Source organism: Juglans microcarpa x Juglans regia, chromosome 7D (genome assembly GCF_004785595.1).
Source record: "Juglans microcarpa x Juglans regia isolate MS1-56 chromosome 7D, Jm3101_v1.0, whole genome shotgun sequence".
NCBI classification, from domain to species: Eukaryota; Viridiplantae; Streptophyta; class Magnoliopsida; order Fagales; family Juglandaceae; genus Juglans; species Juglans microcarpa x Juglans regia.
In genome coordinates this window covers 7504233-7520110 of record NC_054606.1, presented here as the reverse complement: position 1 = coordinate 7520110, position 15878 = coordinate 7504233, and the positions used below count along the sequence as shown (strand labels likewise).

The 15878-nt window shown below is 36.6% G+C and overlaps 3 protein-coding genes across 3 annotated transcripts; 1 reads left to right on the top strand and 2 right to left on the bottom strand.

Moving 5' to 3' along the window:
• Positions 1-4950: 4950 nt before the first annotated feature.
• Positions 4951-5851, bottom strand: LOC121239101 (18.1 kDa class I heat shock protein-like). The gene has a single exon (XM_041136236.1). It carries the CDS (start codon positions 5671-5673, stop codon positions 5194-5196), a length of 480 nt encoding a protein of 159 aa, XP_040992170.1. The 5' UTR covers positions 5674-5851; the 3' UTR covers positions 4951-5193.
• A 7629-nt stretch (positions 5852-13480) lies between these two features.
• Positions 13481-14271, bottom strand: LOC121239100 (18.1 kDa class I heat shock protein-like). The gene has a single exon (XM_041136235.1). It carries the CDS (start codon positions 14068-14070, stop codon positions 13591-13593), a length of 480 nt encoding a protein of 159 aa, XP_040992169.1. The 5' UTR covers positions 14071-14271; the 3' UTR covers positions 13481-13590.
• A 322-nt stretch (positions 14272-14593) lies between these two features.
• On the top strand, positions 14594-15471 carry LOC121239096 (17.5 kDa class I heat shock protein-like). The gene has a single exon (XM_041136232.1). The coding sequence runs from the start codon at positions 14712-14714 to the stop codon at positions 15198-15200; it is 489 nt and encodes a 162-aa protein (XP_040992166.1). The 5' UTR covers positions 14594-14711; the 3' UTR covers positions 15201-15471.
• The last annotated feature ends 407 nt before the right edge of the window (positions 15472-15878 follow it).

The window sequence follows — 15878 nt, the reverse complement described above, 5'->3', positions numbered from 1 at the left end:
TGGCGCTTAAGTAAACCAGCAGTGTTCCAGGAGGTGGGGAAGAATTGTTTTGTAGTTGTTTTCAATAATCATGCTGATAAGCTAAAGGTAGAAGGGGAAAGGCCTTGGTTATTTGATAATAATCTGTTTATTTTGAAGGCGTTTGAGGGTGATCTGCAGCCTGGAAAAATCATGTTTGATTGTGAGTCAATGTGGGTGAAACTTTATTGTTTATTCCGAACAGTTCAAGATCTTGTCAAGATGATAAGAATAAAGAAGCCCAATTTAGTTTTCCTTATGGAAACTAAACTTAAAGAAGGAAGATCTGAAGTTCTGCGGAAAAAGTTAGGATATGAAGGCTACTTTAATGTTAATGCAAGAGAGAGGAATGGAGGTTTGTTGATGCTATGGAAAGAAGATACCAAATTTGAGCTTATTAATTATTCAAGTCATCATATAAGTGGTTGGGTGACTGATGTGGAATATAACATAAAATGGGTAGTGACAGGGTTCTATGGTCATCCAGACGCTAGCAAAAGAACAGAAAGTTGGAATTTATTGGAACTTCTAAAACCTATCAATGAGATGTGGTGTGTTTTAGGAGATTTTAATGAAATTCTAAAACAAAATGAGAAGATGGGAGGGAGACCAAGAAGTGAAAGCCAAATGGTTAATTTTCGAGAGGCTCTTGATAAATGTAACCTATTTGACTTAGGTTGGACATGCAGTTGTTTCACTTGGTGCAATAACCATTGTGATGAAACTTTTATGAAGGAAAGAATTGATAGAGTACAGCAAATGCAAGGTGGTATGGTTTCTTTGATAAGGCGAAAGTGGAGGTTATGGCTACATGCAATTCTAATCATAGTGCTATTATCCTTCACTCTTTTAAGGGGGAAGAGAGGAGTATGTAAGAAGAAGGAATTTCAAGTATGAGGTTGGATGGTCTCTTGAAGAAAGTTGTGGACCTGTAGTTAAAGCTAAGCAGGGACCTGACTCTATTGCAATTTTACAAGCAAAATTGAAGAGATGCAATAAGGCTTTGAGCCAATGGAGCAGGTATACATTCAGAGAGAGGGATCATTTTATAAGAGTGAAAACTAAAAGGTTGAGAGAGATGCAGGCAGTTGAAAAGTGGGGAAATATTGAAGAGATAAAGGGTTGAGAGAAGAGGTGGGAATTATGTTAGAGCAGGAAGATCTCAAGTGGAGGCAGAGATCAAATGGGAGATAGAAACACTAAATATTTCCACTCATGTGCAACTGAAAGAAGGATAAAGAGTAAGATCACTCAAATAAGGGACATGAAGAACAGGTTACAAACAAGCAGGGAAGGTGTTCAAAAGGCTTTCGAAGAGAATTTTGAAAACATCTACTCGACTACAACACCATCTATTGAAGATATTGATGTTGTTCTGAAGAATGTGGAAGGTAGAGTTACATATCAAATGAATGCAGACCTGACTCAACTGTTCTCAGCAGATGAAGTTGAGCAAGCTTTGATGCAAATGTCACCATTAAAGTCACCAGGAGCTGATTGCTTTGGAGCTAGCTTTTATCAAAAGCACTAGAGCACTGTTAAGGAAGAGGTATGCAAGGCAGCTTTGGATTTTTTTAAATGATGGTATTGATCCTAAGTCTATTAATTTTACTTATATAGCATTAATTCTTAAGGTCAAAAATCCTGAATCTGTACAGAGTTTTAGGCCTATTAGTTTATGTAATGTCTTTTATAAGTTATTATAAAAAACTGTAGCCAATAGACTTAAGAAAGTGTTACCAGAAATTGTAGCACATTCTCAAAGTGCATTCATACCTGGGAGAGCAATTACAGATAATGTTATGATTGCTTATGAAGTGCTACATTCAATGAAGACAAAACAAAAAGGAAAGCAAGGTACAATGGCTTTGAAGCTTGACATGTCAAAGGCCTATGATCGTGTAGAGTAGTTATATTTGGAAGCTTTGTTGAGAAAGATGGGCTTTAATCAAAACTGGATACATCTTGTTATGAGATGTGTCAAATCAGTGACCTATTTAGTCTTGGTTAATGGAGTGGAAGGTGAGAAGATTGTGCCAACTCGAGGGTTGAGATAAGGTGATCCTCTATCCCCTTATCTCTTTATTCTTTGTGCAGAGGGCCTAAGCTGTTTGATTAATAAAGCTGAACAGGATAATCTATTAAGGGAGTGAAAGTAGCAAGGAGGGGACCAAGAATCAATCATCTGCTCTTTGCAGATGACTGTGTAATATTTTACAGAGCCTCAAAGTCAGATTGGGACAACCTTCAAGCAGTGTTATACAAGTATGAAATGGCATCGGGGCAAAAGCTTAATAAAGATAAAAATTCTCTATTCTTTAGTTCCAACACAGATCAAGAAAACAGAAATAATATTAGAAGGGAAGCAGGGGCATGGTGTGTGGGTGTTATGAAAAATATATTGGTTTGCCTTCATTAGTAGGTAGATCAAGGTATAATGCATTCAGAAGTATTAAAGAAAGAATATGGAAGAAAATTAATAACTGGAAAAACTGCTATCTATCTAAGGCTGGTAAGGAGATTTTAATAAAAGCAGTATTACAAGCTATTCCAATATACACTATAAATGTTTTTCAGGTACCTAAAAGATTATGTAATGAAATATCTTCTATGATGGCTAAGTTTTGGTGGGGGAAGGGGGGAGAGACAAAAGGGATTCATTGGAAGAGCTAGCTTTCAATTGGGAAGTCAAAAGGTGAGGGAGGGTTGGGGTTTAAGAACATAGAAGATTTTAACATGGCTTTGTTAGCAAAGCATAGTTGGAAGTTTTTAAACAAGCCAAACTCACTGGTTTCTAGAGTCTACAGCAGTAAATATTTTAAAGGTGGCAGTATATTGGATGCAAAAATAGGATGTTCTCCCTCATTGATATGGAGGAGTGTGTGGTCTGCAAAATAGCTCATCAAGGAGGGGTTAGTACGGCGTGTGAGCAATGGGAGACAAATAAAAGTTTAGGAGAAATGGCTACCATTACCTTCTTCTTACTGTGTGCAATCAGCAGTTTCAAAATTGGGATATGAGGCAAGAGTTTGTGACCTTATTCTACCTGGGTTGCAACTATGGAATGAGACCCTAATAAAGCATCATTTTAGACGAGGAAGCTGAGATCATTTGTAGGATTCCAATTAGTAAGAGAAATTGTAAAGACAGATTAATATGGAATTATAGCAAAGATGGAAAGTATAATGTTAGAAGTAGTTATTATGTAGCAAAGCAACTACGCTTGAAGAGGGATGGGGAATCATCAAATGGGAGACAGGTGGAGTGGTTGTAGAAAACAATGTAGAAATTACAGGTACCTACTGCAACAAAACATTTTCTTTGGAGGGCTGATTCGAATGCTCTTCCTACTAAGGCGGCATTGAAGCAGAGAAAGGTGGTTGAAGATGAAGTTTGTCCACTATGCAAACAGGATAGGGAGACTGTCCTACATGCTTTATGGCAATGTTCTGCTGCGAGTGATGTTTGGGCAGAAAAGGAAAATGCGCTTTACAGAAGTGGACTGTTATGGCTGGAGATTTTATGAAATTATGGGATACAATGCTCTCAAGGCTGACTTAAGAGAAGTTAGAAGAAGTAGCAGTTTTGTTAAGAGTGATATGGCACAAGAGAAATAGATTTGTTTTTTATGATCATTTTAATGGCCTAAAATAAATTGTTCAATCTGCTCTATTATCCTTAAAAGAGTTTAAAGATGCACAACAGAAGAAGGAAATGGGAAATACAACAGGTAATCCAATGCCAGAGATGATTTTATGGAGAAAACTTGAGGAAGGGTGGCTTAAGGTCAACTTTGATGCTGCTACAGATTCAAAAAATCAGAAAGTAAGAGTTGGGGTTATAATTAGAGATCATAATGGAGAGCAGATGGTAACCTACAGTGAACCAAACTTCTTGTTGTCTCAACCTTTAATAGCAGAAGCAGCTGCTATGAGAAAAGTAATTAAGTTGTGTTCAAAGTTGGAATTTAATAGGGTGATCATAGAAGGAGATGCAAAAGTAATCTTAAAAGCTGTGGTGAATCCAGAAACATGTTGGACAACATATGGACATATTATTCAAGATGTCAAAAAGAATTTGAAAGAGTTAAATGATCGAAAGATTAGTTTTGTAAGAAAAAAAATGTAATAAAGTAGCTCATATCTTAGTAAAAATAGCTTTGTCTTTAGAAGAAATGCAATGTTGGGTCGAGGAAGGGCCTCTTATTATCTCTAGTAAGCTAGAGTTTGACAGACATTGTATTGAAGAATTATTATGAATGAAAGTTGCTCTGTTTTCAAAAAAAAAAAAAAATAGCAGACTTTCCCACATTGTCTCGCCAACAAAATGCCTGAAGTTATTAAAAATAAATTACTACATAAAATGAATACAAATGCATGCATTTCGAATTCGGAATCCTCCTTTCAAAACAAAGTCAAGACTTTTCCCATTTTCTCGCCAACCAAATGCCCGAAATCTTGAAACCCATAAAAAGTGCCGCGCTCAATGCAAGATCTATGCCACTTTGGTGCTCAAACTCAAAGACCACGATAGTGATTCCTTCTTAAAAACGGATGTGCAGGGAGATTGACACAAAAAGGATTTTTATGATAAAGAGAGGGAGAGAGAAAAGAGGCAGAAGCCGGGAGGGGTGAGAGAGACAGAGGAAGACCGAGCGAGTATTCTTTCTTCTTTCTTTCTTAAATTTTTTTTTTTTTTTTTTCTACGCATTACGACTGCAATAGTCAACTATCGATTGTACCTAGCAAAATTGTTCCGGAATAAGAACTCAACACGCCAAATGTCAAGACCAAAATGCTGTTAGCTATTCTGCTTACATCTTAAATGTAACTTTTTCAATTGCAGCTTCTGATGCATTTGATTTTTTAAAAACTTTAAAAAATGAAAAAAAAAACAGCGATTTCTTAAAAAAAAAAAACAAAAACATAGCGATTTAAATTTTAAAATACTTACTTAAAATTTATTTAGAGCAACATTTATACGGACATTTTCTCCGATGCTTCGTACACAAAATATTGGCAGCTTAAATTGATTACACATGGTTTTCAAAACACAAAGACACACGTATAGTCACTTCCCACGTCTATATTTTATTTTACAAACAATAATTATTAGAAAAAAAAAATAGAAACGAAAAAAGGTCAGTGACAATACGGGAGACGACTCCTACAAACTTCAACCAGAAATTTCAATGGCCTTGACGTCTGGTTTCTTCACCTCTGCTTTGGGAACAGTAACAGTGAGAACCCCATTTTCCATGGCAGCCTTAACCTGATCCATCTTTGCGTTTTCTGGCAGCCTGAACCTCCTCAAGAATTTGCCACTGCTGCGCTCCACCCTATGCCAGGTGTTGGTCTTGTCTTCCTTCTCCACATTCCTCTCCCCGCTTATCTGAAGCACTCTGTCGTCTTCAACCTCAACCTTCACTTCCTCCTTCTTGAGCCCCGGGAGATCCGCCTTGAACACATGGGCTTCTGGGGTCTCCTTCCAATCCACGCGAGAATTGACGAAAGCAGAATTCTCCCTCGCAATCTGAGATCCTGATAGAGAAGAAGAAGAGAGTGGAAAATTCTTAAAGGGATCCCATATTTCGAGCGAGAATGGATCGAAGACGTTGCTTCGTCTGCCACAAAATGAACTCGGAATCAACGACATCTTCGCTTGTTTTCTTTGACAATTTCGTACGGAAGCAGTGCAATCGACTAAGATTGAGTCGAGAAATATTACAAAAACACCTCAGGAATTCTTACAAGTTTGAGAAGCACGATAATGGGCTCTCCAATTTATAGATTTAAGTAGGATCCTTCGAGCGATTTCACGAGAACTAAAGGAATTCTTCGAGTACTTTCCCGAGTGTTCTCGTTCTCTATTAACGACTGCTTCGTGAACCTTCCCAAGAGGAAACATCAGCAAAATCTACGTGTGGGGCTCACAAACTTTAGGTTATAAGCAAATTTTGGGTCAGCCAATGATGTTCCCGATAATGCCCAAAAATGTTCGTCGGTCAAACCTCGAAAGCCTCCAAATTCCAATATTGTTCTGGAAAGGACTAGAAAGCCCACCGAGTATTTCTAAATACCCTACCTGTCGTTGAAGCCTTCTAATTGTCGAAGAACTTGGAAAGCGCTCGAAGATGTGGTAATCCTAAAACTGTTCTGCAATGTTATATATAACCGTGAAATATATAATTATTATATAATTATTTTTTAAAAAAAAAAGAGATTTATTATTAAAAAATTAAATTTTTTTTTTATATAAGTTTAACATTTATTTATTTTTAAAAATAATTAAGTGCATTACGGCAGGCAATTCGTGAAATATACACTAAATCTATAGAGAAGAAACTCTAATAACAGAAATATGTGGCAATTCCGTTTTGGGGGTCCACGTATTCTCTCACCTTCCAACTCTGGGATCCTGTGGGTGACTTTGCTCTTTGTTCTTCACTTATTTCTGCCCTTTTTTCCGCGTGTTGTCGGGAAAGTTCGACATTAACCAACATTCGAATCGACTGGAAGGACGCACCAGAAGTCCACTTACTCAAGGCGAATCTTCCGGAGCTAAAGAAAAAAGAAGTGAAGGTTGAAATTGAAGATGGAAGAGTGCCTCAGATAAGTGGGGAGAGAAATGTGGAGAACTAAGGAAGATAAGAACGACACACGTCCTACGCTGGAGCGCAGCAGTGGCAAGTTTTTGAGGAGTTTTAGCTACCGAAGAATGCAAAAATGAATTAGATTAAAACTACAATGAAGAATGGAGTTCTCACCATAATGATTTTTAAAGAAGAAGTGAAGAAACCTGAAGTCAGGACTGTTAAGATATTTGGCTAATGACATTGTTCTGCATCTTTGATGGATGCTGAAAAGTGGGAGTCTTTTTGCTTGTTCTGTTGGCCAGTTCGAAGTTCCGCATCTTTGTTTTGTTTTTTTTTTTTTTTTTTTCTTATGCTTCAAATGTGGAAGTATTCGTGTGGAAAAGTTAATCGCGCTAGTTGAATGATTTCTTCACTCTTATCTTATATTATGTGGATAAAAAATAAAAAAATGGAAGATAGAATGAAGAGAATGTTGATGAATAATGCACGGTCTGACCACATATCTAACGCCCCAATTTCTTTCTGATCATTGTGGTGAATAGTAGTGAGATGAATTAAAATGAGTTAAGATTCTTAGTTTCCTGTACCAAAATTTCTGCGTCATTGATTTTAATCAAATTAAACTGGTTTTCAAATGTAAACTCAGTGATGAATAAACTGTGGCTAACCGAAAAAACTATATATGCAAAGAAACATACCAAAAAAAAATAGTAAAAACAGAAAACGTGGGCTGCGTTGCTGGGATGAAGGAGCGTGGCCAGAACGTGAAATGAAGAAACAGAGGAGGAAGAAGAAGGGGCGTAGCTTAATTTTGACATTCAGAATTTGGAAGGAAAACCTTAGAGAAACGGTGCGTACAAGTCACTAGCTCTCTCTGTTTTTTATGTTAATCCTAAAAGAAATAGGCTGGGCTGCACAAAACGCTGGGTATTATAACATGATTCGCAGATCGAAGTCTGATTTTATTTATACCTTTATGCAATTAGAGATGACTTAATTTGTACCAAGTTTTACCAGTATCATTGTACGTAATACATGTATACATACACCGTATGAACTACACAAATATGCTGCCAGAAAATGGCCACATACTCGCTTTGCACTTGTTTGTGTTGGACCTCTATCAGGCGAGCTTGGTTGTATTTTTGGTAGTACGATTTGATAATTCAACCCGACAAACATTCGATGTGATTTTTTGGTTGTAGATATTCGTTGTGTGATTAATTTCATTTTTCATTTTACTTTTTTTTTTTTCTTATCACTCAACACAGTTAGCATCATGTGTAAGAGCTAATTGTTAAATATTTTAACATGAAACTTTAATTTCTAAAAGAATATTTGACAATTTTGTTGGGTTTGTGGATCTAGGTTCATGACTTAAGTAGAGACAAACTAAGAGTTCACTCAACTTTCACTTGAAATAGCGCTAGAGAGAACTCATACAAATAGTTGGTTCGACACTCGCTCAACAATTGGTTCGAGCAAAGATCAAATAGAGAGTTCGCTCGTCATTTCGCTTGAGCGAGATTTAGGCATATAGTTTACTCGAGGCTCGCTCAACACACACTCGAGTGCATAACATCGATAACTGCTTTGATTAGGATTTCTGCATCACAACCATATATATATATATATTATGCGAAGTATGTCTATATGAAAAATCATAATTCACCCCAAAGAGTATTTTGACATTCCTCAAGAGAATAGAATCCTATGCAGCTCTCTGGACGAATGCACATTGCCGAACCATATGAATTTTGTGTCGTATTTGATTGATTCTTGTTTTACTTTGCTCTTTTGTTATCATTTTTTATATCAAGAGCCTGGTTCAAGTATGAGGGAGAAAGGATGATAGGAGAAGAAGTGAAGGTATCTAGACTTTAGAAGTTTGATGGCACAAACTTCAAGTATTGGAGAAAGCAGATCGAGATTAATCTCTATGGGAAGAGACTCTATCTTCCTTTACTGGGGAAGAAGCTGGACAACATAAAAGATGCTGATTGGAACTTATTAGACCAACATATCTTGGGGGTTATTCAGCTGACCTTATCAAGATCAGTTGCACACAACATTATCAAGGAAAATACCATAGCGAATCTTATGGCAACTTTGTCTAGCATTGATGAAAAGTTGTCAACAAATAACAAGGTGCATCTGATGAAGAAAATGTTAAACCTGAAGATGGCAGAAGGTACGTTGATCGCACAACATCTGAATGGATTTAATACATCACAAATCAATTGTCGAAAGTTGAAATTGAATTCGATGATGACATTTGGGTTTTGATCTTGTTGGCGTCATTGTTGAATAGTTGGGAGGCCATGAGAATGGTTGTAAGTAATTATGCTGGTAAGATGAAATTAAAGTATGATGATATACGAGATTTGATTCTTGCTAATGTGGTGCGCAAGAGAGATTCTGGTGAGATCTCAAATTTGAGTTCCGTACTAAATATTGATACTCGGGGCAGATGACATGATAGGAACTCAAAGAGGGGCAAATGAAAATCTAGGCACAGAGGCAAAAGCAAGTCAAGGTTTAAGCAGTAGAGAAATTGCTATAATTGTGGTAGGACTAGCCACCTTTAAAGGAATTACAAAAATCTAAAGAAGACTAAGAATGATGTTGCAAACATCGTAACTGAAGAAGTGTAGGATGCTCTATTTCTTACAGTTCAAAGTCCAGTTGATGATTGGTTTTTGTATTTAGGAGCTTCTTTTCACACCACTTCACACCAATATTGTACAAATACTCTACGTTACCAGTGATTCGGTAGGTGTACCTAGCTGACAGAGAAGTGTTGGATGTAGTGGGAGTGGGAGACGTGGATATTGTACTCCCAAATAGAAATGTGTGGATTTTGCATAAACTCAAACATATTCTCGAGCTGAAGAAAAAACTGATCTCTATGGGATAGCTTGATGATGGCAGTCATTCGATAGCTTTCTCGCTTGGCATATGGAAGGTCACAAAATGAGCGATGGTGTTGGGACGTGGTCAGAAGACTATAACTCTATAAATGACATCAGGATCGAGCGACATATTGCTACTACTGAAACTAAGAGTACTACAGAATTTTTGCACAGCAGGCTTGGCCACATGAGTGAGAGAGGCATGAAGGAACTACTATAGAAAGAAAACTTACCAAAGCTAAACCAGTTGATCTGGACATGTGTGAGAGCTGCATTCTAGGAAAGCAAAAAAGGGCCAGTTTCTTTAGGGGGAATAGAGCACTGAGGTCAAGAAAGTTGGAACTTGAACACACAAATTTGTGGGGGCCTTCCCAGTCTCATCTCTTGGAGGTTCTCCGAACTACCTCACTCATCGATAACTATAGTAGAAAATTACGAGTCTATTTCTAGGACTGTTCATCCGAGTTTTGGCCTGAGAATCTAGGTATACCCGAATCCGAACCCGGGTTTCAAACTCGAGCCGAAATCCAGACCAGGTTAGCTTGGGTCAGACCCGAGCCAGAACCCAGATGAATCGGGGTTTAACCCCTTTTTTTTTCTTTTTTCGTTACAATCATAATATTGTGACATATGGCCAAAAACTTCTGAAACTATTAGATTTTTAATGTATTTTTCAGTACCAGCTTTGCCATTTTAGTAAAGGCACTTTACTACGTAAGGATCCTATTCTTTGGATTGGACAAGTCTAAACTAAATGGTCACGTGTTAGCCTTTTGTTTGAATCGGATCCTTAGATGTAAAAGCATGCAATGATTGTAGTAAACTGGATGCATTTCAGTATGAATGAAATACCCTTGGAAAAATACTCGGAAAACTTCAGGGCATATGGATTATGATCCATGGATCTAACGTCGAAAATGGGAGGACCTATGGAATTAAAAAGTAAACAAAAAATTCATATTATGATTGTAACGAGGAAAAAAAAAAGGTACCAATTGCAGGTTTAAAACTTGATACCCGAACCAAGTGTACCGTTTTGCAACCTGGGTTTCGGTTTGGATTTGTTCCAAGCCAGAACCCTTAACCGAAATTCGATTTTCTAGATTTCGGACCGGGCTGTAATTTTTCTTGGCCCGGATGAACGGTCCAATCTATTTCTTAAAATTGAAATCTAATGTGTTTGAAATATTCAAGAAATGGAAAGCCTTGGTTAAGACAGAAACGGACCTGAAGCTAAAATGCTTGAGGTTTAACAATAGTGAAGAGTACATTGATGGAGGATTCAAAGAGTACTACATAGCTCATGGTATCAAAATGGAGAAGATCATTCCCAGGACCCAATAACAAAACAGTGTCGCTAAGCGCAAAAATAGAACCATCAATGAACATGCTAGGAGCATGAGGTTGCACACTGGATTACCACCGACATTCTAGGCAGCTGTAGTTAGCACTGCAGCTTATCTGATCAATCAAGGCCCATCAGTTTCGTTGGAGTGCAGATTACTTGATGAGGTTTGGATCATAAAATAGGTGAAACTTTCTCATCTAAGAATTTTTTGTTGTGTTTCCTATATCACATTCACTTTGATGCTTGTAGTAAACTTGATGCCAAATTTAGAAAGTTTTACTTTATTGGCTATAAGGAAGAGTTATTTGGCTATCGCTTCTAGGATAATTAGAGTCGAAGGATTATCAAGAGTAGGAATGTGATTTTCAATTAGAAAGTCATAAACAAGGATAAGTCTAATACTACAGCAGATACAGCTCTTGAAATCATAGTGTAGAGCAGGGATGTGAGTGACGAGTAGAGTGGGTCTATTGCACCCATTCCTATTCGCAGGTCTTCCAGGACTACTAGATCACTGCAACGGTTCTCACACATCTTGAATTACAATATTGCAAATGATTTTACTGATATTTTCAATAATACTTGATTTTAGTCTTAAAACGGATAAACTAGTGTATGTAACGTACTCTTAGGATAAATCTAACATTCTTATCTTGCTCTAAAATCTGAATGTAATAAATCAAAATTTAATATTTAAGTGATGCGGAAGGTATGCTTAGCACACCGAATTAGAGAATAGAATAAATCGTTCCCGTAAACAGGACCCAGAAAAAGAAATAAAAATGAAGAAAGAAGCCACAATGAGGAGGAATATTTTATGAATTTGACCAGATATTTATTGCAATTTAAGACCGTTATCCTTGAGTTTCAGTACAGGTTTACGAAATTGAAAAATGCTATTTTGACACTTAAATTTGAAATCTCATTTTGACACATATTTTAATTTATTTTAATTTAATTTTTTTACTTAATGGTTAAGTAAATAATTATTAGTGTTTTGATAATTTTTTTATATTTTTTTAAATGTTTTAAAATGATAAAAAAAAATATAAAAATAAAATAAAAATATTAATTTGACCTAGTAGTCAATTAGAGCGGTGCTACTTAGGCGAGAGAGTAGCACCACTCTTATGAAATTACGATCATTTAACTTTGGCTTCGTTATGGCGGACCTATGAGTCACATGGGTCTTCAAAAGGTTCCCAAAGATGCTGGAACGCTCGATAACTATAACACAATAGACGTACACCAGAAATCCCATAAAATGAGAATGTTTAGAAATAATTTTTATCTCATCTCATTTTATTATCCTTTTAAATATCATTTGAATACGAATCCTTTCAAATTAATTATTACTATTTTTTCAAACTAATCACTTATACAACTTTTTCAAAAATTGAAACAAAAAATAAAAATAATTATGTAAAGGATGTGTCCCACCACCGGCTGTAACCGTTCACTTGCAAATCAATAAGTTGGTAGCACGATGTGTCTGAGACACCTCTAATACCTAAGCCAATAATAAATGAAGAGTAATAGTTTAAGAATACTCAATAATCTAACTAGAAAGTTATTTGTTATTTCTATATATAATCGTGGAGAATATTAATCCAGTATTATTAATTGATCAAGTTCATCTGAGTCCAATGAACTGGGCAGCTAGACTCTAGGTATGGTCCATAACTCTTTACAAAAAATGGGCCTTGAATCCCTAGTACTTGAACCCGACTACATCAATATTATTTCATATTTAAAATTTCTAAATGAAAATTATATTATAATAATATTTAATTTTATAATAATTTTTTATTAATCCTTTTTTTTTTCTCGTTTTTCAAAACCAAATCTCAAACTATCAAAACACTATTCCCAAGAAACCTTATTAATATTCACAAAATTTTGACATTCCAATTTCTTGACAAATTTACGTACATGTTCGGTCGTCTTCCAAATCACCCAGAATTCGCGAGCAGTACTGCTGCTGTAAACCAGTGATCCTAGCTTTCTTCTAGAAAATCTGCTTTCGTCCAGTACTAACAGCAAAAGAATAAAGCAAATGGATGAGTGTCGTTGATTCAAGATTCGTTAGGGAGCGACGAAGTGACATGACTTCCCTTACGGCTCTTCACTGGCTATCTATTTGCCTGAGTTTTCTCGGAAAAACTTGGCTTTAGTGAACATCTTTCCTGTCTGGAAATCTATATCTTTTTGTCTGGTTGTTTAATATTTCATTTGTTGCTCTGATTTGCGATTTTTATCGATGTGAAAATATCTTTCTCTGCTTTTCGCTTATTCTTTCCATATTATTTCAATGTATTCGGAGCAAAACAATGGAGCTGATTTTCAGGAAATAAGAACTCAACAAGCTAAATTTCAATGCCAAAATGCTTTGACTTGTAATTTTGAGAACTTGTTCTCTGTTCTTTACCATTCCGTTTACGTGTTAAATATACCAGTACTAGTTGGTGCTTCTGATGCATTTGATTTTTTCAAAACTTCAAATGAAAAAATAAAAACAAAACAAAGCTATTAAAACACTTAAATCGTTTAAAAATTATTTTGAGCAACATTTTCAACATTTTCTAGAACGCTTCACAAACAAATACATGCTTTCCAAAACACAACGACACTCGTTCAATCACTTCCCACTTCTATATTTTATTTTACAAGCTTTAATTAATAGGGGAAAAAAACGAAAAAAAGCTCAGTTTAAACATTCAACCGGAAATTTCAATTGCCTTGACGACTGGTTTCTTCACCTCCGCTTTGGGAACGGTAACAGTGAGAACCCCATTTTCCATCGCAGCCTTAATGTCATCCATCTTTGCATTCTCTGGCAGCCTGAACCTCCTCAAGAACTTGCCACTGCTGCGCTCCACCCTATGCCAGGTGTCGTTCTTGTCTTCCTTCTCCACATTCCTCTCCCCGCTTATCTGAAGCACTCTATCGTCTTCAACTTCAACCTTCACTTCCTCCTTCTTGAGCCCCGGGAGATCCGCCTTGATCACGTGGGCTTCTGGGCTCTCCTTCCAATCCACGCGAGAATTGACGAAAGCAGAATTCTCCCTTGCAAACTGAGATCCTGATAGAGAAGAAGAAGCGAGTGGAAAACTCTTAAAGGGATCCCATATTTCGAGCGAGAATGGATTGAAGACATTGCTTCGTCTGCCACAAAATGAACTTGGAACCAACGACATCTTCACTTGCTTTCTTTGACACTTACGTATGGAAGCAGAGCAATCGACTGGGATTGAATTGAGAAAGATTACAAAAATATTCAGGAATTCTTACAAGTTTGAAAAGCACGAAAACGGGCTCTCAGACTTATAGATTTGAGGAGGAATCTTCGAGTGATTTCCCGAGAACTGAAGGATTCTTCGAGTACTTTCCCGAGTGTTCTCGTTCTCTATTAACGACTTCTATGTTCTCGGGCCCTGGTCTAGTATTTTGTCGCAATACTTTCCAGCATCTTCGCGGACCTTCCAAAGAGGGAGAAAGCACATCAGCAAGATCTATAATGTTTTATTAAAAGAGTGTTTGCAACTCATTACATTTGTGGGGTCCACAAACTTCAATTTATGAGCCTATAAGGTCAGCCGATGATGTTCCCACGAATGCCCAGAAAATAATGTACGCTTGTCAAACTTCGGAAGCCACCAATAATGTGCTCGAAAGGACTAGAACGCCCACCGAGTATTTATAAATATCCAACCTGTCGTTGAAGCCTTCGTATCATTAAAGAACTTGGAAAGCGTTTGAAGTTGTGGGAATCCTAAAATTGTTCTGCTCTAATAGAAACCTACACCAAATCCATAAAGAAAAGAGTAATAGCACAAATATGTCGTCGATTCGAGTCTTTTTTGGAGACCGACGAAGCAATATCCTCGATCCTTTTACCCTCAAACTCTGGGTTGACCCTTTTGAAGACTTTGCCCTGCGTTCTTCACTAACTTCTGCCCGTTTTTCCCAGTGTTGTAGGGAAACCTCGACTTTTGCCAACGTTCGAATCGACTGGAAGGAGACACCAGAAGCCCACTTACTCAAGGTCAATCTTCCTGGGTTAAAGAAAGAGGAAGTGAAGGTTGAAGTTGAAGACGGAAGAGTGCTTCAAATAAGCAGAGAGAGGAATTCAGATAATGAAGACAAGAACGACACATGGCATAGGCTGGAGCGCAATAGTGGCAAGTTTTTGAGGAGTCTCAGGCTGCCGGAGAATGCAAAGATGAACGAGATTAAAGCTACAATGGAGAATGGAGTTCTCACCGTAACAATCCCTAAAGAAGAAGTGAAGAAGCCTGATGTCAGGGTCGTTGAGATATCTGGCTAATTATCATCCTCTGCATCTTCAATGGAGAATGGAGTCTTTTTGCTTGTTCTGTTGGTTTGCACTTTCATGTTTTCGTCTTTTTTTTTTTTTTCTTTACCTATTCTTCGAGCGTGAGAGTATTTGGTGCCTTATTTGATAGGTGTGGAAAAGTCGATCATGCAAGTTTACGTTTGTATACTCGTTTCAATTTTTCGATTATTTGTCATTAATTATTTCTTCTATAGCTGAATTTTAGCATCTTCAATCGCATATACGTTATGAAAGTGTTCCATTTTTATCTACTACCTCCATGCAAGATTGTAAAAAAACATTTTGTTGAATATAAGAAAAAATATTATATGGATGAAAAATCAAAAGAAGAAAGATTAGAATGATGAGAATGCTGATAAATAATGCTGATGAGAAAAAATATTATATGGATGAAAAAATATTTTGTTCCTAACCACATAACTCGCAGATGGAAGTTCTATTTTATTTAGAACTATTATACTCATCATCCTAGTACATATCACATTTGATTTTTTTTTTTTTTTGATTTTTTTTTTTTTTTGTTTATTATTGTTAAACTAAAGGAATTTTTTTATTCATTATATCTATACACTACATATTTAGTAAAGAAAAAAAATTAAAAATTAAAAGAAAAATCGTGTATGGCGTATGTTGGGATAAGTAGAATTT

Coding starts and splice junctions, on each gene's coding strand:
- LOC121239100 (XM_041136235.1), bottom strand. CDS start 14,070: ATGTCGTTGGTTCCAAGTTCATTTTGTGGCAGACGAAGCAATGTCTTC.
- LOC121239101 (XM_041136236.1), bottom strand. CDS start 5,673: ATGTCGTTGATTCCGAGTTCATTTTGTGGCAGACGAAGCAACGTCTTC.
- LOC121239096 (XM_041136232.1), top strand. CDS start 14,712: ATGTCGTCGATTCGAGTCTTTTTTGGAGACCGACGAAGCAATATCCTC.